General features: G+C 43.3%; 5 protein-coding genes across 5 annotated transcripts; 3 read left to right on the plus strand and 2 right to left on the minus strand.

The window, feature by feature from the left end:
* Nucleotides 1-470: 470 nt before the first annotated feature.
* Nucleotides 471-8,800, minus strand: efs (embryonal Fyn-associated substrate). The gene is made up of 8 exons (XM_076160517.1): nucleotides 8,524-8,800; nucleotides 7,822-8,037; nucleotides 5,697-7,052; nucleotides 5,388-5,507; nucleotides 3,557-4,519; nucleotides 3,269-3,340; nucleotides 2,000-2,257; nucleotides 471-1,778 (listed from the first exon to the last, which is right to left on the minus strand). The coding sequence occupies exons 2-8, from the start codon at nucleotides 7,831-7,833 to the stop codon at nucleotides 1,593-1,595; spliced, it is 2,967 nt and encodes a 988-aa protein (XP_076016632.1). The 5' UTR covers nucleotides 7,834-8,037; nucleotides 8,524-8,800; the 3' UTR covers nucleotides 471-1,592.
* A 209-nt stretch (nucleotides 8,801-9,009) lies between these two features.
* Nucleotides 9,010-11,713, plus strand: dhrs4 (dehydrogenase/reductase (SDR family) member 4). Its single transcript, XM_076160539.1, has 9 exons — nucleotides 9,010-9,150; nucleotides 9,442-9,557; nucleotides 9,802-9,979; nucleotides 10,342-10,443; nucleotides 10,556-10,626; nucleotides 10,750-10,801; nucleotides 10,976-11,110; nucleotides 11,221-11,276; nucleotides 11,395-11,713. Exons 2-9 carry the CDS (start codon nucleotides 9,445-9,447, stop codon nucleotides 11,507-11,509), a joined length of 822 nt encoding a protein of 273 aa, XP_076016654.1. The 5' UTR covers nucleotides 9,010-9,150; nucleotides 9,442-9,444; the 3' UTR covers nucleotides 11,510-11,713.
* Nucleotides 11,714-11,921: 208 nt separating this feature from the next.
* On the minus strand, nucleotides 11,922-16,087 carry tinf2 (TERF1 (TRF1)-interacting nuclear factor 2). Its single transcript, XM_076160527.1, has 10 exons — nucleotides 15,768-16,087; nucleotides 15,007-15,209; nucleotides 14,744-14,851; nucleotides 14,554-14,646; nucleotides 14,335-14,445; nucleotides 14,114-14,237; nucleotides 13,177-14,017; nucleotides 12,699-12,751; nucleotides 12,525-12,595; nucleotides 11,922-12,339 (listed from the first exon to the last, which is right to left on the minus strand). The coding sequence occupies exons 1-10, from the start codon at nucleotides 15,793-15,795 to the stop codon at nucleotides 12,217-12,219; spliced, it is 1,755 nt and encodes a 584-aa protein (XP_076016642.1). The 5' UTR covers nucleotides 15,796-16,087; the 3' UTR covers nucleotides 11,922-12,216.
* A 2,149-nt stretch (nucleotides 16,088-18,236) lies between these two features.
* Nucleotides 18,237-20,329, plus strand: cideb (cell death inducing DFFA like effector b). The gene is made up of 5 exons (XM_076161700.1): nucleotides 18,237-18,390; nucleotides 18,618-18,732; nucleotides 19,141-19,299; nucleotides 19,388-19,578; nucleotides 19,737-20,329. The coding sequence occupies exons 1-5, from the start codon at nucleotides 18,365-18,367 to the stop codon at nucleotides 19,876-19,878; spliced, it is 633 nt and encodes a 210-aa protein (XP_076017815.1). The 5' UTR covers nucleotides 18,237-18,364; the 3' UTR covers nucleotides 19,879-20,329.
* Nucleotides 20,330-21,614: 1,285 nt separating this feature from the next.
* LOC143009581 (uncharacterized) lies at nucleotides 21,615-24,919 on the plus strand. The gene has a single exon (XM_076161614.1). The coding sequence runs from the start codon at nucleotides 21,844-21,846 to the stop codon at nucleotides 23,398-23,400; it is 1,557 nt and encodes a 518-aa protein (XP_076017729.1). The 5' UTR covers nucleotides 21,615-21,843; the 3' UTR covers nucleotides 23,401-24,919.
* The last annotated feature ends 680 nt before the right edge of the window (nucleotides 24,920-25,599 follow it).

Below are 25,599 nucleotides of genomic sequence, written 5' to 3' on the forward strand. Positions count from 1 at the left end.
GAGCAAACCAAAGCCATGCGAATTCAAAAGCGAAGAAAGAAAAAAACACAATGTACACTGTAAAGGTTTACTTGCCAACCATGCTCTTTTTTAACTAAGAGTCCATTTTGGCAGGTAAGGTAGGCGTTCATTACGCAATACTTCAAAGCTCCACTAGGTGGCAATCTGCAGCAAAAGAAATGAAAAAGCAGGGATTTATTCCACAATGTATCCTTAGAACTATGAGAATGATTGTGCTACAATCCCGACGGCAGTGATTTAAATCTGTAAAACTAAACTGAACATGATTTAATGATGTAGCCTAACTTGTTCATCATACTTTGTGGAACACCCTAGGAAAAATGCTGGTCAACTGTCTACACAGGAAAGATGTAGTGGTGAGAGTACAGGTGTGCTAGAGTTAACACAGATGCACTTAAAGAAGAAATGTAGTGTCTAAATGAAACCTGGCGGACATGGCAGGCTGAATGTTGTGATGTATTTAAAACACAAAATAGCTCCTTTGTCCATTCAGAACCAGGCTGTGCTTCATTCAGCAGTTCCTACCTTGTGCTCTTGGAGCGAGGTAGCCTAGCTGGAACATGCATGAAGCACATGCTCACTTTCTTATGGGAAATGCAATTAAACATGCATGCAGGTCACAACAAGACGTGTGGCGACAAGTGAACTTGGACGACAGGTTTCTTATCAACCGCCAAAACAAGAAATGGCTGTGGGAAAAAAAAATAGGATTAAGCAATTTCTCACCCAACGATCATTCTTCTCTCTCTCTTCCTCAACCCCGACATCTGATCACTTTTTTTGATTAGCAGGGATTTCACCCCTTTCCTTCATATGGTCTTTATGTGTGTAGGACTGCACACATATAATGGACAATGTGTTGTTGGGATGTGAGATTTTTCTAGTATTCATCGTTTGACTGGTTAAGGGAATTATAATTTGTAGCACACAGGAAATTCTTACTTGCCAGTGGAAATAGGCACTACACAAACACAACATACAGTATATATGAACAATTTAGAGAGAAGGCAGACAAACGTCCCACCACACACACACACACACACACACACACCACATTCCACTTCTCCAATATTAGGCCCAAAATTATATGCTATATCAATAAAGTCTGAAAGACAATCACAAAAGGCATTACGTCATAATTAGGCCAGAACCAGGATGTAAGGCCTCTTTCTGTGCTATTTTTGGGAGGGGGGTGGTTAAATAAATAGACGCAGGAAGAAAGAATGGCTATCATGTGATTTTAACAAAATATGGCAAACATACTAAAGCAAGGCCCCATAGATGTGCGATCCAGAGGGGACATACCGTTCAGGCATCAAATATACTCAATAATTTAACATGCGGAAACACAAGTGTGCCTAGCATTAAAGCACAGTGGTCAGTATTCAAACAAAGGCAAACCAAAACACACTTAAAAGAACAGAACGCAGTCTAAATCCAGCGGGGGTAACAACAGCAGCAAGGCGAACAACATTTTCCATGATTTCACTTTGCTTGCTTAGAAATAAGGCATTTCAAAGAGAAAATGTATGTGTAGTGTAAACAAAGTTTTACAGAAGTGATGCGAAATATCATGAAGATATTTCCGCCAGGCGCTGCAGCAGAGTAGAGAACCCAGCGGCCTGCTGGGAGAGCTCAGCGACACGGTCCACCATCTCTTGGGTGGCTGATACTGATGGGTAGTTTTGTGCGGCACCCTTTGTTGCCACAACAACTGCCTTCAAGGCTTGGCAGAGACGTCCCCCTGAGGTTGTAATCTGGAGGTGGGGAAAAGGAAAAGCACTCCATTTATTACACGGCTTTAACTTGGAATTTAGCTCAAATTAACCTGCATTCATTACGTTATATCTTAGAGTAGCTGTACTGACAGGATCTCCACTTACACTTTCACATGATGCTGCATTTCCATTGGCCATGCCCCATTTATCACCATTATCATGTATGACACACAACATACATATGGTTTGCTTCCACTTACCTTAGCCCGGAGGTCAGCAGAGGTCAATAGGCGGGAGAGCGTGTCCCCGATAAACACTAGTTTGTGAGCCGTCACGATGAGACTCTTTCCCCTGGCGACGAAGATGCGGGGAGGTTGATTTCCCTGCACGCTGCCGAAGAGCACATCGATGGCATCTGCCAGGCAGGACAGGTGGGCGAGACTCTGGGAGGAGTAAAAGGAAAGCAGCTCCGAGTCTTCCAGGGAGAGGGACACTGGCAAGGGAGGGGATGGCGTCAACTGCAGAGAGAAGTGTAGAAAGAGGAAAGACATTATGAATATCACTAAAACTGTAGTGTAGCTTTTTAATTGTCTTGTGGCTTCGGCTTAATTGTCCTTCTGACAGAAGACATTCCCCTTTGAACCGGTGGGACAGGAAAAACAACTTGAGGGGGACAATTACAGCATAGTGATAGATACCTACGAGCAAGTCCTTTGAAAGACAATTTGTGCGTCAATTCATTTACTTAGGCCACCTTTTGTTTTTTTAGGCGACTATTTTAAGTTTTAATTCTGTATATAAACACTGCCGGAGACCATTCGTAGTAGCTCCAAAGTTTACATATACACACTAAATACATCATAAAGTGGCACTGTCTGAGAGTGATTCTGCTCTTCTGTCACTTATTGTCCTGTTAGGCAAGACTGTTGATTCACAAGTGACCTCTTGTTAGTCATCCGTGGCGTAACCCTGAAATCTAGCTAGGAGTGAAAAAATGCAGACGGAGTGATACAAACATGACCTCATTCTGGAGCAGCACTACACACAGACTGATACGCATTGAAACATACGTACGATAGTCATCCATTCCATTACTTCCTATGTTGCCTTAAAATGCCTTTCCTTGTTATTTAAAGCCTGAACATAATAAACACATTCCCAAATTGGCACTGTGCTGAATTCTGTTTTATTAGTCTGTACAGAGTCAGATGATGTTGGGTAAGCACGGTAAGTGTAGACTAAACAGGTTTAACCAGATCAGGAGCCAAAGAGCAGAGTATCTGTCAATGCTATTGCACACTGATTAATGGCTCACACTGCCCAATTAGTAAACAGAATACAGAGTGAACACAGGGTGAATCAATGACTTATCTGTGCAGACTTGCTTTGTGTGCATGTGTGTGTGTGCGTTATGAACACTTATCTAAGAATGGGAGCCTGTGGACTGTGGGAGCAGAGGCGCATGTGTGTGGCGGGGGAAAAAAACAGAGGAGGAGGAGGAGGAGGAAGAGGAGGAGGAGCAGACTCACCCTCAGCTCTGAAGTTATAGTGTGTGTTTGTCCGTTCTCAGCTGGGGCGTCGGGAGGCGGCTCTGGTTTTCCCTTGTGCGGTAAGAAGAGTGCAGATGTGTTTACAAACATGACGATAGTCAGTACGCACTGTAACCATAAACTAAAAACTTCCTCTGCAGACTTCACGTTTGGATAGCTGACAGGAAAGTTGTGCAAAGGCAACAAAAATGACGTCTACTTCAAAATAATCCTGGCACATACTTAGTTCTCACCCACCATTTATGGCACCATCAGTAAAATACTGACCTGTAGCTTGACGTATCCAACAACGTCTCCAGTAGGTACTGGGGCTGGGGTGGGAGTCAGGCCGATACCTGCATATTCATTGCTGGGGTCTTCTTCTCCATCGCCGGAGCCAATTGTGAGGGTCACAGTCGACGGAGCAGGAAGCAAGGGGAAGGCTGGCTGAGGGGTTGGTGGCAAGGGCCGCTCCTGAATCCAGCTGCCTTTACGGGAGCCCATCCCACCCCCAGATGACTTCCCATCAGCTAGGGGCAGTGCGGGCAAAGGCCTTCGAGATAGTGATTCCTGGGATGGTAGGCGGGGGCGACTCTGTGCCTGCAGGAGGAGAGCACTTTCTTCTAGAGAGCGCTGGACCAATGACAAGAGGCCTTCGGAAGGGGGAGCATTGCCGATAGCCGATAATGCCGGCAAAAGGTCCGATAGGCGAGCCCAAGCCTGCTGCAGAGGTGGCGGGGGATCACCAGAATGACTGGCTTTCCAGGTGGACAGAATTTCAGCCAAGGAGGTGGCCAGGTCCCGTGAAGACAATGTGGATACTGAGCAGGAGGCTGTGTTCAACACTGAATGGACAAGGCAAGAAAGAGAGGCTCTCCACTGCACGTCACCGGATCCATTACTGGAAACAGAGAGGCGGCGAGTAGAGGTGGAAGAGGTTGAGGAAGAGTGAGGCAGGACATCAGCGGTCAAAGCTGGCATGTCATAGATGCCACAGTCGGGCTCAGAAGAGTCCCGAGGATGATCTCCGCCGCTGGCTCGTTTCTCAGGGCCAGGGACAGAATAGACCTGTCCTAACTGGACAGCATCCTCATTTAGGCTGTGGATGGACTCCCCTGGGCCCAGCGGGACACCTGGGAGTGTAGGGACACTGTAGACGTCATCCTCAACTTCATCAGTCCCAGGCACCGAGCCACTGTGCTGGATATCTAATGTGGATGAATTCAAAGTGATGGTGGGGACATCGTAGACCTGCAAGTAAAACAAGGAAGAACTGAAGTCAAATAAAGGTTACAGGAAACAAGAAAAGTGTTGCATGTTGTTATTTAAATTGCAGATTGCATTGCTCCATAGGATCTTATGGGCTTTCTGTGGCAGTGAGGGAACAGTGACGAATTAGAGAAATTGGATATCAAAAACATTTAACATGTACATTTCCATTAAACCTGATATGAACGTGCAAACTGGGTGATCAGACTGAAACTACTACTCCCACGTTTGAAAAACAAAACAAAAACATGTGACAATGTACAAGGAAATGCACGAGTTACTGAAGATATAAATTACTTAACATCTGCCCCCATTATCAACAAAGTGTCAAGTCAATAAGTAACTAGTCTAAATACAATCAAACAGCTGGGAGACAGACATTCCACAAACATTTAGGAGACCACTGGGGGGTGGGTATGGCCCTGACAGATGGGTGTGCCTGGGAGAAAATAGCAGCAGCTTTGGGACTGGATAGACAGGCTCCCACAGCAGCCAGAGACAGGTGTGGCCTCGCCTTCCATGGGGGCAGGGAGACAGACTGATGGTGGAATGTGAACCAAATTGTGACATTTCTCAGTGTGACTCTTCACTTGTACAGACATGATTACAACACACCAACGTGCTACAGTTCCCATAAGCTTACTTAGGAAAAAGTGACTACAGTAGATTACAGTAGTACACACTGCTTCTTCTCACCTACTGGTCTTAGTGCACTGTACATACATTTGATGTTTCAAGACCAAAGAAGTATAATAAATATGACATAGTGTCTCAAAACAAAACAGACTTTAACACGATTGGTCCACTTGTGACTGAGCAAACAATAGAATAGCAACAAAGTTCTCTTCACCTCTGCCTCAGAGTCAGTTTGTAATGGGAGAGCGCGAGGGGTATCATAGATGCCATCTTCTTCACCAAAGGCAGACGGGGCTGGACGCTGCCATCTCCCACTAGGAGGCGTGTCATACACCTACCAAGACAACAAAGGCTCAAACAAACTGCAGTATGTTCTCCGACTGATACATAATCTTACTTTTCACAATGAACACATTGAAATCCATATGACTGCTTCCTTATAGTTGTCCAAGTGAAATCTCGCATGTTTACTCAAATATAAAAATGGGGGAATTCTAAACTAAGTAAAGCAGCGGTCACTTACCTGTTCATCAACAGGATCTGAGTAATCCTGATTTTCTTTTTTGCTATGTAGATCACTGCCTTTCTCCAGACCATTGTTTGCCCTCTCTTCCTTACTGTGAGGCCCTCCTCTCTGTCTGTTCTCTTCTTGTTGCAGGCTTGCGGGGCTTGGCTGAGTTGTGGCTCTCGGGACAGCCTGGGATGTGGCTGTTGAAGGGGATGCTTGTGGTGCATCTTTCTTGGTGACTCCCCTCACTGGAGGCGCTGGTGGAGGAGGTTTGCGGGCGAAGTTGGGTGATCCCGGGACCCTAATCTGTCCAGCTCTGACCAGCAAAGGGGAACCCCGGTGACATGCTAGGCCAGGTTTGCCCCTAGCCACAGCAGGATTGGGCGAAACTCCCTTAAGCTGAGGTCTGGGAGACGCCTGAGCAGAGGGCGTTAGGGATGGGTGTTGGTGTGCCTGCAAAGAAGACAATGTGGCTGGAGTCCTGGCTCCCACAGATGTGGGTGTTTGATACACCCCGGGGGTATCGTTGGTCACTTTAGACTGAGGGACAATGAGTGTTCCATTGACTATGGAGGGGCCATTAGAGCAGACAACAGTGGCCCCAACTCCTCCGGTGGGGGTTTGGTAAACATCCTCCCCTGCCAGTGGTGTACCTCTAGGCACTAGATAACAGTCATCTGAATGTCCTGTTGTCACTGCTTCTCTAGGTATTAAGTATGTAGCATCCTCTGGCTCATCAGCTGCCCTCGGTACTCCGCTGGGGGAGAGGTACACAGATTCTGAGGCAATGAGAGATCCAGGCTGCCTGGAATGTTGACCTGCTGAAGAAGCAGGTTCTACTGGAGTCTGGTAAAGTGTCCCTGTCATCTCAGTGCCTCGTCCTCTTAAAGAGGGTGAGCGTGGGCGCCCCGATTCCCCAATGTCCCAGTCGGGTCTGGGCCGAATGCCAGAACTAGAGTGAGAACGTGGACGTCCACCCTCAGCTCTACGCAACTCCCCAGGTCTGGAGGCAGCTCCACCTCCTGGGCTCTGGTATAGCCCCTCGCCAACACCCGGTGGGGAGAGGTATACTCCATCTATGTCCTCTGCACTACTGCTGACTGCTGTCCTAGCCAGCGGGGGACCAGGGGACAGATAGACAGAGTCCTCACTTGGGCCACGACGATGGTCTGATCCCGGGGGTGGAGCAGTCTGGAGGAGGCGAAGGCGGTTGGCGGGGGCAATGCCCTGTCTTCCATGTAGGGAGCACAGCCACCAGCCTGGCCCGCCACTCTGCTCCTGTTCAAGAACCATCAGGATGTCACCCTTGCGGAATGCCAGCTCCTCTGGGCTCTCCGCCGTGTTGTCAAACAGTGCCTTTGCCAGTACCGTCTGAAAATAAGAAGGAGACAAAGAGAGAAATCAGAGACGTGGCCCTAACAATACATTCATTTTCTCTCTAACACACAAACACATTGAATGATTATTTTAGTAGTTAAACAGTCTAGGTTCATACACTCTACAGTCTCGCATTTCAATAGCACAAACAAGTCCACTGTCATGGCAAGTCCAATTCAGTATGAAACGACAAATTGTTTAGGTCTGATGAAAGGAGAGTGAATAGGAGATATGGGAAGATCTCTCTTAAAATGTCAGAGAAAGAGACAGAGAGAGGGCTGGAAAGGGAAAAAGATGCAAAATACTAAAGCCATCAGCATGACCAACTCAAAATTCACAGCTGTGTCAAGAGAAAAAAAAAGGGGGGGGGCACAGAGGGGATCAATGATCCAATGGACAAGAGAGCTTAATGGTAATGAGAGTGGAGAGCAGAGGGGGAGGGGTGAGGGACACATCTGTCCCTTGCCGTTTTGGGTTTAATTGCCAACCCAAAGCTGAAGAGTCAGGTCTCCTTTCATTTTCAAACCAACCCCCCCTGGGGACAACTAGGCTCCATTGAGCCATGTGGGACCCGCTGAAAACAGTAATACAGGCCATGTGGATCCAGGCGCAAATAATATATACCGAGACAAAAACACGAATAATACAAATGTGCATCTATACTTTGTAGATCACAAACGTGTAATTATGGCTACATATTCGATTTGATTGCCACAATCACAGGATAAAACCATGCAAACAAAGAAACAAATAGTGTACTCACCGAGACAGACATTGTTGCAAAGTTAACGGCTATCTTTCAGACAAAAGGGGTCCACTAAAGCTCGCCTTCCAGCCCGGCTCAGTCGGGGTCATCCATCTAGATAAACAAAAGTTCTCACGGATGTTTTGGGCTTGTGTCGGTGCCGTGGCACAGCTGGGTCTGGGTAGGACACATCTCAAAGTCAAACGCCTCGTTGGTTCCGCCTTCCCCAGGAACCTACAATTAAAAGGACAAGCGTTTCACGTCACGACTCATTTGCAACACTGCAAGACAATTTTAGCTTCTCAAAAGTTACCAGACAGCACCTGTCTATCCTTTCCACGCCCAATAATGCAAATACAGCCCGTCCAATCAAAGCTAACTATTAGCTTAGCGTAGAATTAATACGTGGCGTACATTTGCTTTCAAACGTACTTTGCGCGACTGACCGTGAAACTGCTATTTGTAGTTGAACGACAAATTAACGAAACACTGATGCTAGAATGTGCCACACTGTGCTATCACGGCCTGGTGTGTTTCCAACTCACATAACACTAGCTAAAGCTAAATGCTAGACACCTATCCAAAGCGACTGCAGATGCACTCAGCTAACGCTAACATATACTTCAAAACAACAATGGCACCGCCGGGTAAAGCCACAAAGGCAGCTGTGTGGCCTTGCCGACTTTAGCACCCGGGTCGGAATATTGGCTCCATATATACCTTGTCTCTCTCTTATCGTCGATACGCTCACGGCGACAGTGTAAAATCAATTCTTTCAGGCGTGAAAATCTGCGGCCATCGACATTCAATCATCATAGGCGATGACAACAAAATTATCTCCGCCCCCTCAGATGTGTACCCGTTTCACTAACTTCACAGCATAGCACGGGTGGTTTCGGCAGGGTTTAAACCAATCCGACATCTGTGAGATCGTATTGCTTGTTGGAAAGCAAAGCACACACTCTGTGTGATTGGACCATTGCCACGTGGTGCGTTTAAGAGCAACAGAATGTGCTTGTGAATCCAATAACTCTACTGCAAAATAAAGAAAATCGTAAAAGACGTGTTCCACGCCAATATGCAACGTAAATTCTAAGTGAATGTAGTCAGTTTTTTTGATATTTTTATAGATTGTGGTGTTTTAGTGAACCAATCGACAGGCAAGTGCTCGCGAATGCGCGTTTGAAACGTTTATTTTGAAAGCGGAAGTATTTAACCGGAAACAAACAAACATACCGACGCGTGTAGAGGTTTTGGGCAGCAGGGACTTTGGAAGTGTTGAAGTCATTTCATAATCGTATACATCCTCTCTGGATATTTCCAGTTGTGTGTGAACTGCAGCTTGAGGTAATAATCTCAGTCACATTTGTGGTGCTTGGATTATCAGCGTCAAGGCATACACTTTATTACAGTTACACTCTGATCGTATTTCAGCCCATGTTTAGCATTATTTTGGGGGGTTCCGTCATTTTAGCAGTCAGTCCCTCCAGTACTGTAACATCATTTTCTTTACGTAGTGTCTACTGGTAAAATCATTCTGGCTTCACTCAGTGGAGCATTCTTCCCGAGTGCAGGTGACCTCTGCCCTAGTTCATTCGTGATTCCATAAACATGTCTGTAATCATTCTCTGATCACAGGTTATGCTGAGGAGTGTATTCAGATGCCTTCGGACAAAACCCTTCTCTGGCCATAGAAGTATGTCTCAAAGTAGCCTTGCTGGAAAGGTAGCCATAGTCACTGCTTCAACAGATGGGTAAGAAGGGTGTTGTTAACTTGCTGAATACTGGCCTAAAACACAACAGAGTAGCAATTAAGAAAAGGACTTTGGGAATCATAATGTGTCCTGTTTAACTGTGATTGGTACCTGAGTGGATTAAAACTAAACATTATTGGAGGCGATTTAAATTCAGATGTATAGTCCCTTATAATAATCTCAACGATAATTTTAACAATAATCCATTCAGGGTTCGTCCCGTATTATGACTTCTCTTTCTCAGAATTGGCTTGGCTGCAGCTCAGTCTCTTGGCCAGAGAGGCGCCCATGTGGTGGTGAGCAGCCGACGGCAAGCCAATGTGGACAAGGCTGTGGAGCTGCTGAAGAGTCAGAGCATACAAGTGACTGGGACCACTTGTAACGCGGGCATGGGTGAAGACAGAGAGAAGCTGATTCAAATGGCAAGTCCTTTTCTGCGGTGATTTGGCGGAGATACATTTGAGGAGCTCGCACATTTATGAGTCCATTATTCATTACCGTCTGTCGCAGCCATCCTCCAAATTCACAAAGATATTGGGTCCTCTATGCTGGTCCAGAGCAATTATAAGGAAATTTCCCTAACAACTTGTGCAGCTTCACTGAGAGATTTTGTAACCAAAAGAACAGCACTATTTATCTCATTATGTTGTGATTGTTTCTCTTTGACAGTATTCAGATGGTGCATGTGCTTAATGTGTTTACAGTTTGTTGCTTATCACTCAACAAGTTCAGTTTTTGTTGTTGAAACACTGACAAATGAAATCTCATTCTGTGTTGGGAACAGGCTGTGGAGCAGTGTGGGGGCATTGATATCCTGGTTTCCAATGCTGCTGTCAACCCTTTCTTTGGGAATATCATGGAATCCACAGAGGCTGTCTGGGACAAAGTATATATCAGTGTATTCCAGGGACCTGGTGTCTTATTCATAAAGTAAGCTGAGGCCAATTATGGAATGCTGAAATAAGATGACTCAAATGTTTCTTTTAATTTCTTTCTAGATCCTTGATGTAAATGTGAAATCAGCCTTCCTTTTGACGAAGCTTGCAGTGCCTCATATGATAAAGAGAGGGTGGGTGACAAACGATAAGATGTTTCACTATTTTATTTAATTTAATTCCAAATAAAATGAATACAAATCTAGACATAAACAAAATGTTTCTTTCTTTAATGCTGTATCTGTTTTTTCTATTAGGGGGGGAAGTGTAGTGTTTGTGTCATCTGTGGCTGGGTACCAACCAATGCAGGTTAGTGTGATGGCAATGAGACTCAATCGAGATTATACTTAAAATGCTAGGAATCAGTTATTTCTGTGTAATGGCATTTTGGAGATTAATTCAGTGTCATTTAGTCCTTTACATTAATGTTCTTTAATGTTTGTGTCTATACCACGTTTATTGGCTTCCTGTCTGTTTCCACAGGCTTTGGGTCCTTACAGTGTGAGTAAGACCGCCTTGCTGGGTCTGACCCGGGCGCTGGCTCCTGAACTAGGTCAGAGTAACATTAGAGTCAACTGCGTGGCCCCTGGCATTATCAAGACCCGCTTCAGCTCTGCGGTGAGGTCACACACACACACACACACACACACACACACACACACACATCAAATGTCAATGCAAATGATGAACGCTGCAGTCTTTCTAAGATGCATATCTTTCTGTCCCAGCTATGGCAGAGTGAAGATATTATGGAAGAGTTCCAAAAGCAGATGAGCATCAAAAGGTACAGTTCAGTTTAACTATCTTTGGCAGCTGAGTCCTGTGTTATTCACAAACATCAAGAGTTTAAGAGGACATATGACTAATACAGGAATATTTCAATCATTTGCTATTCCACTCAGACCGGGCGAGCCAAAGGAAATTGGCGACGTTGTGGCATTCTTGTGCTCTGAGGAGGCTTCCTACATCACAGGAGAGACCATCACTGTCACAGGAGGGATGGGCTGTAGACTCTGAGACTATAGTGGCAGCAAGCAATATCATTTGCATTTAATTTTGTGTAAATCAGTGTTTTGATTATATTGTTATGACTGTGGTCATAAATTATGTGAATATATTTTCTTTCCCTTTTCCGGATGTATGTGTCAGGGGTGTGTCTGTCTGCACATGTATGTAAATAAGTATAAACCACATGTTCTAATTGTCCATGTGGCTGCTCGGGTTTAATTTTTAAAAAACACTTTATTTCTTTGTTCTCTTATGACATAAAATTATATCTTAGTCTTTTTATGATACAGAGGACGATCCACAAACACAATGACTGCTCAGCAATGACACTTCAAACATGCAGGAAAAAAGGCTAGATACATACAACAGAAGCGAACAGTAAAAAATATTTACAATTATCAATCAATTTCAGTTACCGCAGTTTAATTAATAATAATAATAAAATATATATTTATATATAGCAGATAAGCAGACACTGTGTGGACTTGCAGATACATTTACTTCTCAATAACATTTTCAAAAGATAAAATGCTCACATGATCATCATAATCAATAGGAATGTTATTACTAGGTATTACAAAAATCCACATTTAATAAAAAATAAAATATGCGATATAGCAAAACCCCAATGTGGATGTGTATTTATTTAAGGCTGATATGTGTTTGAGTTCTTGTTAGCACAGAGTCAATGTCCTCTGGTCCAGTAAAAAGCTGTTTCATCGCCTACATTTACTGCCAGAAGACACAAAGTCCCGCCGGGTCAGAGCAGGTTTCCAGAACTCCCTCAGAGTGGGCAGATAGGTGCCATGTTTGGTCTTGTGGTAGCGCTTCCGAAACAGCTGAGGGAGACAGTCAGTTAGAAAACACGGATCAAAGTACAACAATCACTTGGTAGCTGCCATATCAGTTGGCATGTTGAGTGGCGATAAATATGTAGACATTAACAAAACATTGGTATACATTTACTAGCAGCATTAACAGACGGCCATCACCGCCTAGGAGATGCCCGTGCCACTAAACATACCCTGACTTTGAAGTTCTTCGTCGCCTCATCCTCAGAATCTGCCACGTAGTCTTCATTCTCACCTGGAGGATCTTCAAATAAACACACTTGTGAGTTGTTAAAGTGGAAGCTAACTCTCCTGCTAATCAGTTATATTATCAATTTCCCTACATGCAGTTTTAGCCATTTTGTCACCTGTATTCCTCCTTTGGGCAGAGCTGCTTTTATCTGGTAATACAGGGTGATTTCTGTCAAACAGAGAAAATACAATATGATTTAGAGAATGTAACCGTTCAAACAGATTGTAGCAGTAAAGCCATTAGCAATCAATTAGCTTCATATTCTGCCTATTGAGCTGACAAACTCTCTCCCACTTGCAACAAAACTCACTGTACTGCGCACACACACATTTAATCAATCTCAGACAGAGACAGAAGAGCTAAATCAGCGTTTATTGGAAGATTGTGTGTGTCGGGTTTAAAGCCATCTGGATCTGCAGTGAATTAAAGTCAGTAAATTAAATCAAACAAAAGTACACACATGTTTTAACTAGAAGAGTATAGGAAAGCCACAGATCATTAACAAAGAAGTATCATATCAAGTCATGGAGTCGGTGTGGTACAGTCATGACTGAGCCTTACTGCGGTACCAAGAGTATTCCCATGTGTCTTACTCTTTATTGTCCAAGTCAGGAAACTCAAACTCGGGCTTTCCCGGCTGGTTCCTCGCCACCTTATCCGTGGGAGCTATGGCTGCCGTTTCCCTCCTCGGACTCTGATGCTGGACACAGGGGGACTTCCCCCCTGCGGCTGTCTCGTCCGTACCGGTGAGTTTGAGTCTGTCGATAATGACTCTGGGTTGATTCTGCAGGCAAGAGGCAAACAGCGAGCAGAGGGACGGATCATCAGTCAGTGATTTGACCCCCACCTGGGTCATAGAGGTCTCTAGGGCTGCTCTATCACACTCCTCATTCGCTCTCTGCTTGCTCCGTCTAACCCTGCTCGCCCTCTTTCTCCCAGGTCTTTTCACGTGCGAGGCCTCTTCCTCCTCCTCCGATTCACTTTGTCTTTGCTCAGGTAGCCTGCGTTTTATTGCGCTGTGTCTTTTTGGTGCGTCTCTCTGCTCTTCCTCCAGTTCTTTGTCGCCATCTTGCTGTCCAGCACCCGCAACCTTCTGATTGCGTGTATCCACTGTGATTTTGAAGTTCTCCTTTGGCTCCGAGTCCCTCTTTGTCCCATCATTTGAGCTCGCTGCCTTGTCACCTCTCAGTAGCCTTTTGTTGGCGGAGATCATGGCTGGCACATCCTCATTGGATATCAGTCCGATAACCGGTGTAATAAATGCTGTACTAGCTCTTGTTTGTCCTTGGCTCGTCTCTGGCACTGGAGTTGATTTGGTGGACTGGCCCTCAGAGGACATGCTGGGTCCTGTTGCTTGATCTGAAGGCACTCTTCCAGAAGGTGGGAGAGACAGTGACGTTAGGATGGAGTCTCCCATATTTGGAGGGAGCGACGCTGTGAAAATCAAACGGGATAAAATGAACGATTAGTAACGCAAACTCCACCACAGTGTCACAGTCTGCCGCAGCTTAGAAGTCATCTCGGTTCTACCTGCTGACTCCAAGTGACCAAGGCAGGTTTGGTGTTGAAGTAAGATCTTCAGGAGCTGAGGCTGAGTGGCTGCACGCGCACACTCCTCCAGGACCAGCGGTGCAGTGCTGAGCCAGGATACGGTCTGGATATATTAGCGGAAAACAAACATAGAGATTATTATTATTCCGTTTTCAAACTAGCCAGCAGTATTTAATCGTATCGCTGAAATAACAAAGTACCTGAGCTAGGTTGGGGACTACAAGCAGCTGGTCCAGTCGCAAAAGAAACTCCCACAGCAGCTTCTCCAGCTCCTGGTCAAATTTTGGACCATAATCCAAAGGAAACTCCTCCTGTTAGAAATCAGAATGTCAGTACGTTGAGTGTACTTACTGTGAAGCAGTGGACAGCACATGGATCTACTGTCTGTCAGGGTATATCTATGGAACACAGGAACTGACCTTGAAGAATTGTTCTCTCTCAGCAGGATCCGTCAGCAGCGTCTGAACTAACGCGTGGAAACTTTCCACTGTTTTCAGAATCTTAATATCTTTCTATTGAGAGACAGAAAAAAGCCAACCTCAGAGCACAAATACTCACACTACACTGGCTGTAAAGATCAATAGTACAGAGATGTTCAGTGTAATCTACCACAGTATGAGCTGATGAGGTTGAAGGGACAGCGGGAGGACGCATTCTTTCAAGGTGTGGCTCAATCACCTTTGCATCAGGCTGTCTATAGCAAAGCTCCAAGATTAACTGAAAATATGAAGGAGGAGAAATCTTGAGTAGTTGATCTGAGTACATACAGTATAAACGTAATCATGCAACTATAAAAATGGAATCAATCTACTCTGTCAGAGGGAACAGAGAGGACAACAAGACATTAGCTTCACACGAGTCACCCGTCTCACCCGTCCTCTCAGGCCCAGTGTAAGCTTGCCCTGGTGTCTCAAGGTGAGCAAACCGGGGACAGTCTCACAAGCTGAAGTCACAAACTCCTCCACCGTCCCGTACTGCATCACATCCCTCTGTTTCATCACTTTAAACAGGGCTGCTGACACCAGACGCACAGGCGGGGCCAGGAGCTGCAGTGCAGCAAAGGGAAGGCAGACATCTGGGAGCAAAGATGGGGAAGATTTATCATTATTTATCCATTTGGTGGAATTAGAATCGGAATGGACAGAAATCTGCACATTAGTACAATAAGACCACATCCTGATCAGAAATACCTGCAGGAATGAAACATGACTCATTGCAATGCAACAGCAGCTTTCAGGATGATTCAGTGTGTTTGGGTTTATTCAGTGATCCACACAAAACGCATGTAAATGAATTCATATTAGTAAAACGGGGAGGATGGTAGCCATTAGTTTTCAAGCTTAGAAACAACATCTCGGTGAACGAAATCATCACGGGGAGCAGAACCAACGAGGACAACTCAGTTTGTTATAATGAAACAAGTACAGTGTTTAGGTTCTCCACAGACCTTCATGCACCACTTATGATGGACACGCTTCAATATGGAGACCGCTGACACAAGGTAACTGCCTACGTTTACTGCTGAATGCTGCACGATCAACGACACCGTCAAGCTGATCTCATCTTATTTGAAAAACACACCATATTTTCAACATCGTGACATTTTAGCTCGATATCAGCTATAAACACTCACCGTTTTCCGCGGCTTTGTTTGTTGCCATTCCACTGAATCAATCCAAGTTGGACGGCAGAACTTACTTTAGTTTAGCGGTTTGTACAGATTCTTCACCGTGTTGCCGACACAGCGAGCGTTAACACATTACGCAGACAACGCTTTTAAGGGAGTGTATGGGAACAACCACTCGCGCTGAGTCTGGAATTGACAAACCATTGACAACCATTATTTACCTGCTAAAAAAACAAACAAACTAGGCGGTATTAAAACTTCGGCTCGCATCCTCCCGCCTTGACTGCCCGCCTTGTAGTCTCATCTACGGGGCGTCCCGATTTGGCGGTGCTTCGCTGCTATGGACTCAGTGACGTAGGCTCCAAGACAGGCCCCACCCACACTCTCTGTGTCGTACATAAATTAAATACACCCAACGATCCCAACCGGATATCACGTAAAATGTTGTTTTTTAGAACCTTTATTGAAATGTCCTCAACTATAATCAGTTTTTAGTGTAAATTAGTAGGTTAGGCTACCACATAACTGTGCAAAGTGCTGAAAAGAGTTTGGTACTTGAAGGCAGAGATTCGAGAGTTTTGTGAGAATAAAGGCAAAGACATACGAGAGCTCTCAGATTGGGACTGGGTGGCAGATCTTGCATTTGCTGCTGATGTGACTGCACTGATGAATACAAATTGCAATGAAGGGGTCTTATTGTCCTGAGGTACAGGCTGGTAAAGGCTTTCATGAGAAAGTTGCAGTTTCTCTCAAGCCAACTAGAGAGCAACACTTTCACTCAAATGCAAACCCTGAAAGAAGTCATACCATCAGCCAATCACCACCGCAGGTACTCACACATGTTTGAAGCAGAGAAGGAGAAGTTTCCACACATGAGGGGACATGCTCAGAAGATGTTGATTCTCTTTAGAACTACCTACATATTTGTACAAACATTCTCAGTGATGCAGTTTAACAAATCCAGGTATAGATCCTCTCTCACTGATGATTAACTGTCAGCTGTCCTTCGCATATCCACCTCAGACCTTCAACCTGATTTTGATGCACTTGTTCAAGCACAACAGAGGCTAGGTTTCTCTCACTGAACAAGAAAAAAGACTCGAAAAACCAAGATGGTTAAACTACAAATAAAGTAGTGATAACAATTTGTTTAAAGTTGATTTAATGCTGGTCTTTCGTAAATGGTGAAAACATGAGCATTTTCATTGAATAAATGACAATTTTTCTAAGCCTACTTCAGTTTTTCATTCTTTAATCTTGACATTTACTTTTACCAGTCATAGCTTGTCAAAATGATGCAATTTAGTGATTTTTTTGTAAAGAGATATGTAATGGCAAATCGCCACTCTCACCCAGTATTGGTTTGTAACCTTGTACTTTGCTTTGAATTTCTGTATTCTTATAATTAGCTGACCTTGGTTTCGGTTCCTGCTGTCTGATAAACACCAGCTGCATCTGGGTTTCGATGCACCCACACTGCACCCACATTTGTAGTGCACAACAGGCCTTTCTTCTTCTGTGTCCAGAATGTCATATCTGCCTAGCAACAGGTGGGCAGAGGGGGCTTCCTGAACACATCTTGTGTACATTTGAGCTCTCTCCATTTGCAAATGTAATTAACTTTGCTTACTCCGACAAACTTTGACTGGTCTCTGCTCAACACCAGTGTTACTCCAGAAATTGCCACGACAGATACAATTCATATTAAGCAGATTTGAATTGAGGCCTATTGGTCTGGCCCTCCACAATATTTTCTTCAATGTGGCCCCTTGGGAAAACAAGATGCCAGTGATCAGCGTATACTCTAGTAGTTTAGAGTCTACACTGGTATACATGTACTAGTGTCATTTGCTTTTGTATGTTGTGTTTTATTTGCAAGAAACAAATGATGCAAATTACAGTATTGGAAGATGGAAGACTTGAATGGATGACAGCAGAGTTGTAAATAACGTCATCATCATGAAAATGTCACAATTGTAAATGACATCACCATAAATGATGGGGGTGGGGAGGGTCAGGAGAGGCTGGAGAGGCTGGGTTGAAAGCACTGGAAGGGTGCTTTAATCTACTATAGGTAATGATTTACCAAAGTACATTGACACACCGATATTCAATGTCACAAACATTGCTTTGACTCATAAAGAACCACTAATAATGCTGTTTTCCTAACAGAGAAGTGGAGTAAATACATGATCTATAAACACAACCGCCTGTAATTTTCATTTGTAGATACCACTAAGAACATTTGCTGACCAATCTCAAAATAACAACATGCTCTTCCAACTCTTTTCATCTGACAGCCATGACAAGACACCTTGTAAAATTATTCTACACACTGTGTACACTGTGATAGGGTATCATATTTCTTTTAAATTATCGTATGGTCAGTGTAAACAAACATGCATACAATCTCACACCCACACACACTGAGGTAAGAGGACCTTTGCCTCATGGTGTCCTGTATCTGAGTTATCACTTGGGTCAGGGTAAAGTCCGGCTGCTGCGTCAAACACAAGCAACACCGACAATATTGCAATCAGTGTCACTAAATCACACCACAAAAACAAAGCTGTGAAAAGACCGAGAGCAAGACAAAGAGGAGAATGGACACAACATCTTCATTTATCAAGTGAGTGGAGAATTTGTCGAGGATAATCATTTATCATGATCATTTACTGAGACTGAGGGAAGCTAAGCAAAGATAGTGAGGTAGTTAACCAAGGTGCCTTTTAATCTGTCGAATCCAAAATCACAACTATATACAAAATGGTCTGTTGTCATAACAATTATTACACTAGTTCCTAAAGAGAGCCTCAAATATAAAATGATTTAATTTCTTGTCTGTAATCTCATTAGATCTGTAACCAAGCGGGTGTGGTCCCCATCGCAGCGACCTTTCAGAGTGTGTTCCAACAACAGGGACACCAGGAAGGGAGTCACAGCAGGGACTCTGGAAGAGCTGAGAGAGAAGGTGAGGGGGACCGAAAACCTAATCTTCAAATAAAATAAAATAAAATAAAAGGGCACTTAATGAAATTCGGAAGGGAAAGTAAGAAAAGTACAATACGAATGCACATATACACGTATGTAAATGAATGAAAACGAACAAACCAACGAAACAAACATCAAACTAAATAAGTCGATATGAATATGACTTTCATGTCTTAAAAACATTCAATGTACAGTACAAAGGTTTGATGTCTGCTGTATTATAAGTGTTGGAATATCATATTATGACATTAGCTGTTGTTGTGAAGAGTTAGAACTAATTAAACGGTAGCTATCACTTGTGATCAACGTACTATATATAAGACATTTAAAACTTTATGATAAAGTTTGCCATCATCATGAGGATTGTCGTCTTGAATATATGCTGTAGGTGTGCCAGGCTTTGCTGCTGTCCCTGTCTGCAGTGTCTCTGTGTCTGGTATGTGAGGAAGACGGCACAGAGGTTGACACCGATGAGTTTCTCATGACCCTGCCGGACAACACCATCCTCATGGTCCTGGAGCCTGGACAGACATGGAGACCACATATGGTACATTTGATGCAAGACACAACGTATTTGTTCACAACAAACAATCATGAGTGATTGAACTATTTGTCTCCAATCCTACATCCCCCAGGCTGCTGTTGTAACAAAATCACAAGACCCCAACAAGCCTCGGACCGGAAAAGACATAGCACGTGTAACCTTTGACCTTTATAAGATGAACCCCAAGGATGTTTTTGGCTCCCTGAATGTCAAAGCCACATTCCAGGGTCTGTACTCTGTGAGCGCTGACTTCCAATGTTTGGGGCCCAAGAAAGTCCTCAGGTAAGCCAAGAGGAAAGGAAGACTGTCATTGACATTGCTGTTGTCATTTACAACATTTGCATATGCAAATGGCATATGTAAAGCCAAACTGTTTAATATATCTTATTCAATTATACCTACAAGTGGTAAAGGACATCTTCTCTGCCTTCTTTTTCCAGAGAAGTCCTGCGTGTAGCCTCCACCCTCCTCCAGGCTGCTGGACACCTGCTCATCACCTCCGCCTCACTGCTCCGTCGCATTATTGAAGGAGCAGAGTTCTGGCAGCCACAGAGGGCACAATACACAACCAGCTGGAACTGAGAGGATGTGAAGAAAGCTACACCATTTAGTGTGAACACCGAATGAACTGTAACAATAATCTGGGTGTGATTGTAAAGCATCAGATTCTTCTTCCCTTGTAAATCTTGAATATAAGAATAAAAAATGTGTGTAAATTAGTAATGTAATGTTGGCTAACAGGAGAATGAGTCTCATAGTTATTACTTATTCAATATCATTGTCATACAATTTATTTTAAATATATATGCTTTTTACAATATTGTGTTGATGCAGATTATGGTTTGGCAGGGGAATGCTTGTTTCTTACAACCCAAAACTGAAAAAATAGTAAAATATGATGGAAAAATTCACGACTATTATGCTCATCTGGTAGAGAGAAGAAAAAAAACAGTATTTCATTCATTTTGTAGTTTATGACAATAACATTGTATTCATGGAAGTAGAGTGAAATAATAAACAATAACAAAGACCATTTTTGTGTTTTATTGAATTTCTATGGAAAGAACACAAGCAAACATCTCAAACTCTCTATAAATTGTAAAATAGTAATTTTTGGAGAGAGAGAATAGTGTAGATATGCAAAAATCAAGTGAACAAGTGAGTCAACAGAAAAAGAAGAAGGAAAAATAATGCTTGTTAAAGAAGGTGGAGGATTTTAAGTACTTAGGGTCAACAGTCCAGAGCAACGGAGAGTCCGGAAAAGAGATGAAGAAGCGTGTGCAAGCAGGTTGGAACGGGTGGAGAAAGGTGTCAGGAGTGATGTGTGACAAAAGAGTATCAGCAAGAATGAAAGGAAAGGTGTACAATACAGTGGTGAGACCAGCGATGTTGTATGGTTTGGAGACAGTGGCACTGAGGAAGAGACAGGAGGCAGAGTTAGAGGTAGCAGAAATGAAAATGTTGAGGTTCTCTTTGGGAGTGACAAGGATGGATAGGATCAGGAATGAATACATAAGAGAGACGGCACATGTTAGATGTTTTGGAGATAAAGTCAGAGAGGCCAGACTGAGATGGTGTGGACATGCACAGAGGAGGGATAGTGAATTTATTGGGAAAAGGATGCTAAGGTGGGAACTGCCAGGCAGGAGGCCTAGAGGAAGACCGAAGAGGAGATATATGGATGTAGTGACGGAAGATATGAGGTTAGTTGGTGTAAGAGAAGAGGATGCAGAGGAAAGGGGTGGATGGAGACGGATGACTTGCTGTGGCGACCCGTGAAGGGAGCAGCCGAAAGGAAAAGAAGATTCTAATTTGAGAAAAGGCGTTTCCTAGTTAATTATTAATTATTATTGTGTAAGCCCTCGGGGTAAAAGTCATCATTACACAACTATCATATTCAAGATATATGCTCACTGTCATTAGTCAAGTGACACCTGAATGGAACAGTGCCACAATAAAGCTTTATTAGTTATGTCATCTTGTTTATTGTAATATGTTATATGGAGAAATGGAGAAACATTTTAAATAACATAAATAGATAGAAAAAGATAAATGTGAATTTGAATGTGATGCATTCTTTTATCTGGTTGAAGTGAGGATTTACTGCTGCATTGTGTTTTATAACATAGCTAAAGACAAAATAAGACATTTGGAGAAAGCAGAGATAGATGTGATGGCATGTGATGGCATCTCTGACATTTAACAAACAATTAATACAGAAATTTGAATTGTAAATACAATTACTGCAGCTGTAGACTTCGAGGCTGATTGCCTGGGTTTCAGAGTTTACCCGGTGGCCTCTCTGCACCACTAATAATAATAATAAACACTATCTTTATTGTAGTGCTACAAACAAGCGACTCATACGTACTCTGCACCCATGCAATAAACTTTGGAGTGCCACTGTGGCACATCTGAAGCTATCACACCAAACTCTGAGTGAGCAGGAAACAGCGAACAGCTAAAGCCATTCAGAGTCCTTCTTTTCCTCAATTGAAACATCTCAAAGAAAGAATCAAATCGGTCTCAGGAACTCTTCTCAGAAACATGTCTGATAAGCTTCGAAAGGACTCACAGCGAGTTATCGTCTGTGATATGTGCGTTGCGGGAGACAAGAAGCCTGCTCAGAAGACTTGCATGAAGTGTGAGATCTCCATGTGTGTCCAGCACCTCCAGGCTCATCTGACCACTCCTGTGTTAGTGCAAAGTCATCCTCTGACTGAGCCGATGGCTTCAGGGCATGACGGCTTGGGTGGGATCACTAAATGTCCCCAACACGGTAAGCTCCTAGAGTACTACTGCTTGGATGACATGACCTGTGTGTGTGTTTCCTGTGCTATTGAAGACCAACACCGCCTGCACAACATGAAGACCTTCTCCACAGCCCACAAAGAGCTCATGGAAAAGCTCAGTGCTGACCAGCAGGCCTTACATTTGAAATCACACAAAGACAGCGTGACTCTTCAACAGTGGGATAAGGCTGAAAGGGAGAAGCTGGGTCGCTCTAGCGTGCGTCTCATTGAGGCTGTGACTAACTTGCGTGATATTGCCTTGACCCGTGTCCAGAGCTCAGTCTCTGCCCGTATGGTGTCCATCAGAACCAGCAAGAGCAGCATGGAAGTGGCACAGAAGGAGAAGGATGCCTACCGATTCCTGCAGATGTTTTCTCAGGTGCATCAGGATATGGAGAAGGCCAAAGCAGCAGATCTGAGAAAAGGGTTGGAGCCTGGAGGGGGCCGGGACAAACTGGTTGAGGAAATAGGACATAGTGGTGAAAAGATGCTGGAACAGGCAGTCAAGTTCTGCGGTTCCTTGATGACAATGATTGACCCAGAAAACCACCTGGAAGACCTCAACAAGCGCCCAAGCCTGAACTTTGACCCGCAGACTTTGGGCACTGACATGTCGCTGTCCAAAGATAAAACAAAAGTTTTCTACAGCAGCCCCGATTTTACATGGAATTTCTCTGCACACACCCTTCAAATTCAGGGTCTCTCACTTAAGTCCAAGATTCAGAGCTGGATGTTCAGCCTCTCCAAAGAATGTGACTGGATCATAGGCTTGGGTGACGAACAAGCTGCAAGAGAATTGACAGGGTTTGTTTGTGGACTCTGCTGCCAAGGTAATAAGCTCAGTGCTCTCATGAAACGGGAGAGTAAATCTGTTCGTAGTGGCAGAAATAATCAAAGTAATTACCAGCAACCAATCACATTGCAATATGAAAATGGAGCAAAGGAAATGACAAGACCACAAAAAGTGGAAGTTGAGTGGAACCCTGCTGCCCGCTCATTATCATTCTTCAACAGGAGCAGCCAGCATGAGAGGATAAAAATACACACAGTAACCGTGGACGACTGCAGTGTGAAGCTCATCCCCTTTGTTCGCCTGGGAGAAGAAAATGCCTCTCCAGATGTTTATGGACGGAATTATGTATTTCATCAAGAAACACAGCAGCGCTGGAAATGCTCCTGTGGGACTGATCATTATCTACATGGCAAAAATCAGGACCCCTATGGGGGGGGCTACAGCAGTCCCAATCGTCGTTGCTCCTGTGGACGGCCTGTTGGTGACCCGTTCACAGAGGTGGTATGTGAACTTCTGTAAAGGCCAGATATTGTCTGTCAATCAAGGCTCCTCATTTATTTTCTCAGTGTTTATCTTTTTCTTTCTTTCTTTCGTTGCATTAAAAGGAGTGCCTAATGTTTGTAGTTATGTGTAATACTGTGTGAAAGCGAAGATCCACCAGGCCTCAAATAGACAATGTAGGAGATGTAATTTTTGTTGAGTTTGTCTTGAATATACTTTTTTTCCTCCAATAAGTTGTTATACTGAAGCATTATCTGTCCTTATGTACTCGTTGTAAAAAGCTTCAACAATTTCATCTACGTCTACTTATAAAATGGCACTATTTGTATCTGTCCCCACCCTTTGTAAGCACTTAAGTTTCGTATCCCAGGAAAGTGAAACTGTGTTTATTGTTAAAGGTTTATGGACTCTGCTGCCTAGATAATGAGCTCATTGCTCTCGTGATACAAGATCGTGTTCAATATTTAAATGAAACTGAGAAATGCAAAAAGTGAAACGATTTTCCTTTATACAACTATGTATCAAGATGAAAATGCAGCACAGACAATGGTCAGACCCCAAAAAGTGGAAGTTGAATGGAACCCTCCTCCCTGCTCATTATCATTCTTCAACAGGAGCAGCCAGCATGAGAGGATAAAAATACACACAGTAACCGTGGACGACTACGGCGAGGAGCTCATCCCCTTTGTTTGTCTGGGGGAAGAAAATTCCTCTTTAAGTGCTTACAGAGAGAACGCTAGACTTCATCAACAAACACAGCAAAACTGGAAGTGCCCATGTGGGATCTTTCACACAAGAGATGCCAACCTCGTCAATTGCGCAACCGATGCCCCTGTGGAAGACCTTTTGCTGTCCCAAACACAGAGATGCTTTGTGAACTTCTGTACGAGACAGATTGTCAGTCAAGGCTGTACATTTACTTTCTCAGTGTTTATCAATATACACATTTATTGCATGGCATGCTATCGATTATTTAGTCATTTCATAATGATGAGTGCCTTTTTGTTTCTAGCAATGTACAATACTGGTTCAAGGCAAAGATCCACCAGGCCTCAAATAGACAATCTAGCATATTTAAATAATCTTTGTTGTGTTTGATTTGAATGTACGATTATTTTCAATAAGATGTTCTGGTTGTTAAGACTTTAGAATATATAATCATATATCTACTATACTCATAACACAGTATAATGGCCTTCTTGTATACAGAAGATGTTGTAAGTGATCAAAGAAATAATAAAAAAGGCAGTAAAATAACATGTGGGATGTTTTTTAATGATTGGGTATCATGTCACACCAATGTGACAAAATAAAATGTAACGGCACAAAGTAAAAAGGTGTTGAAACTGAGTCACTGAATTTTGTATAGTGGAACAATGACAAATACTGATGTGACAAAAACCTTGTATGGCTTAACAAACAGCTAAATCTAATAAATATTCACAATTTCCAAGTGTACATCCTTTCAACAAACACACATGGACTTTCATATCCCTAAGAAGCAGCTCACATCTGTACAGCTCTCTATATTTAATAATACTCACTGCAAATATTAATTCATTACTGTCGAGGTTCTTCAATGTGCACTGGTCCCAATATAAATTTCTCCAAATCTATTTCAACAGGTTAATGGCCTTGCTACTCATTAAAAACAATCATGCAATGTCAAGTAGTAATCCTAACCATTGTGTCGCTTGTCCGGTTAACATGTCCACAATTGGGAATCTAAATGTAAATCTATTTCAAATTACAAGTCATTAAAGTGCAATACTCAAGGAATGACGGAAGTATTACTGCAGTTCAATTTCTTCACAGGCCACTTAACTTCACATATTTATTTTTGCTAAATAATTGAAGACGTTTGCTGTAATTGTGTTGATTTGTAAATGAGACAAAGGAGTGTGATCTGATGTACGTACTGATTATGGCATTTGGCTTCACAGCTTGGCAATGAAATGTATGGGAAATAAAGACAGCATATTTGACATACATGTAAAAACATGAGAAAGAGTTTTCACTGGAATGATCCCACACACCACATGGAAAGAGCTGGAAAAGTAAAGCTTTTGTAACTTACATCTTTCAAAGAACGAACAGGAAAACAGTTTGTCTAGTGTGAATAAAAAAGAATGTAGTTTTCTAAATGTACTTGTGTATAAGTATTGTCAGAGCACCGACAAGCAGGGCAGTGTTGCAAACAGATTCATTCATTTTGAG

This window comes from Genypterus blacodes, unplaced genomic scaffold (genome assembly GCF_046128005.1).
Source record: "Genypterus blacodes isolate CSIRO-AG114 ecotype Tasmania unplaced genomic scaffold, CSIRO-AGI_Gbla_v1 ptg000011l_1, whole genome shotgun sequence".
Taxonomy (NCBI): Eukaryota; Metazoa; Chordata; class Actinopteri; order Ophidiiformes; family Ophidiidae; genus Genypterus; species Genypterus blacodes.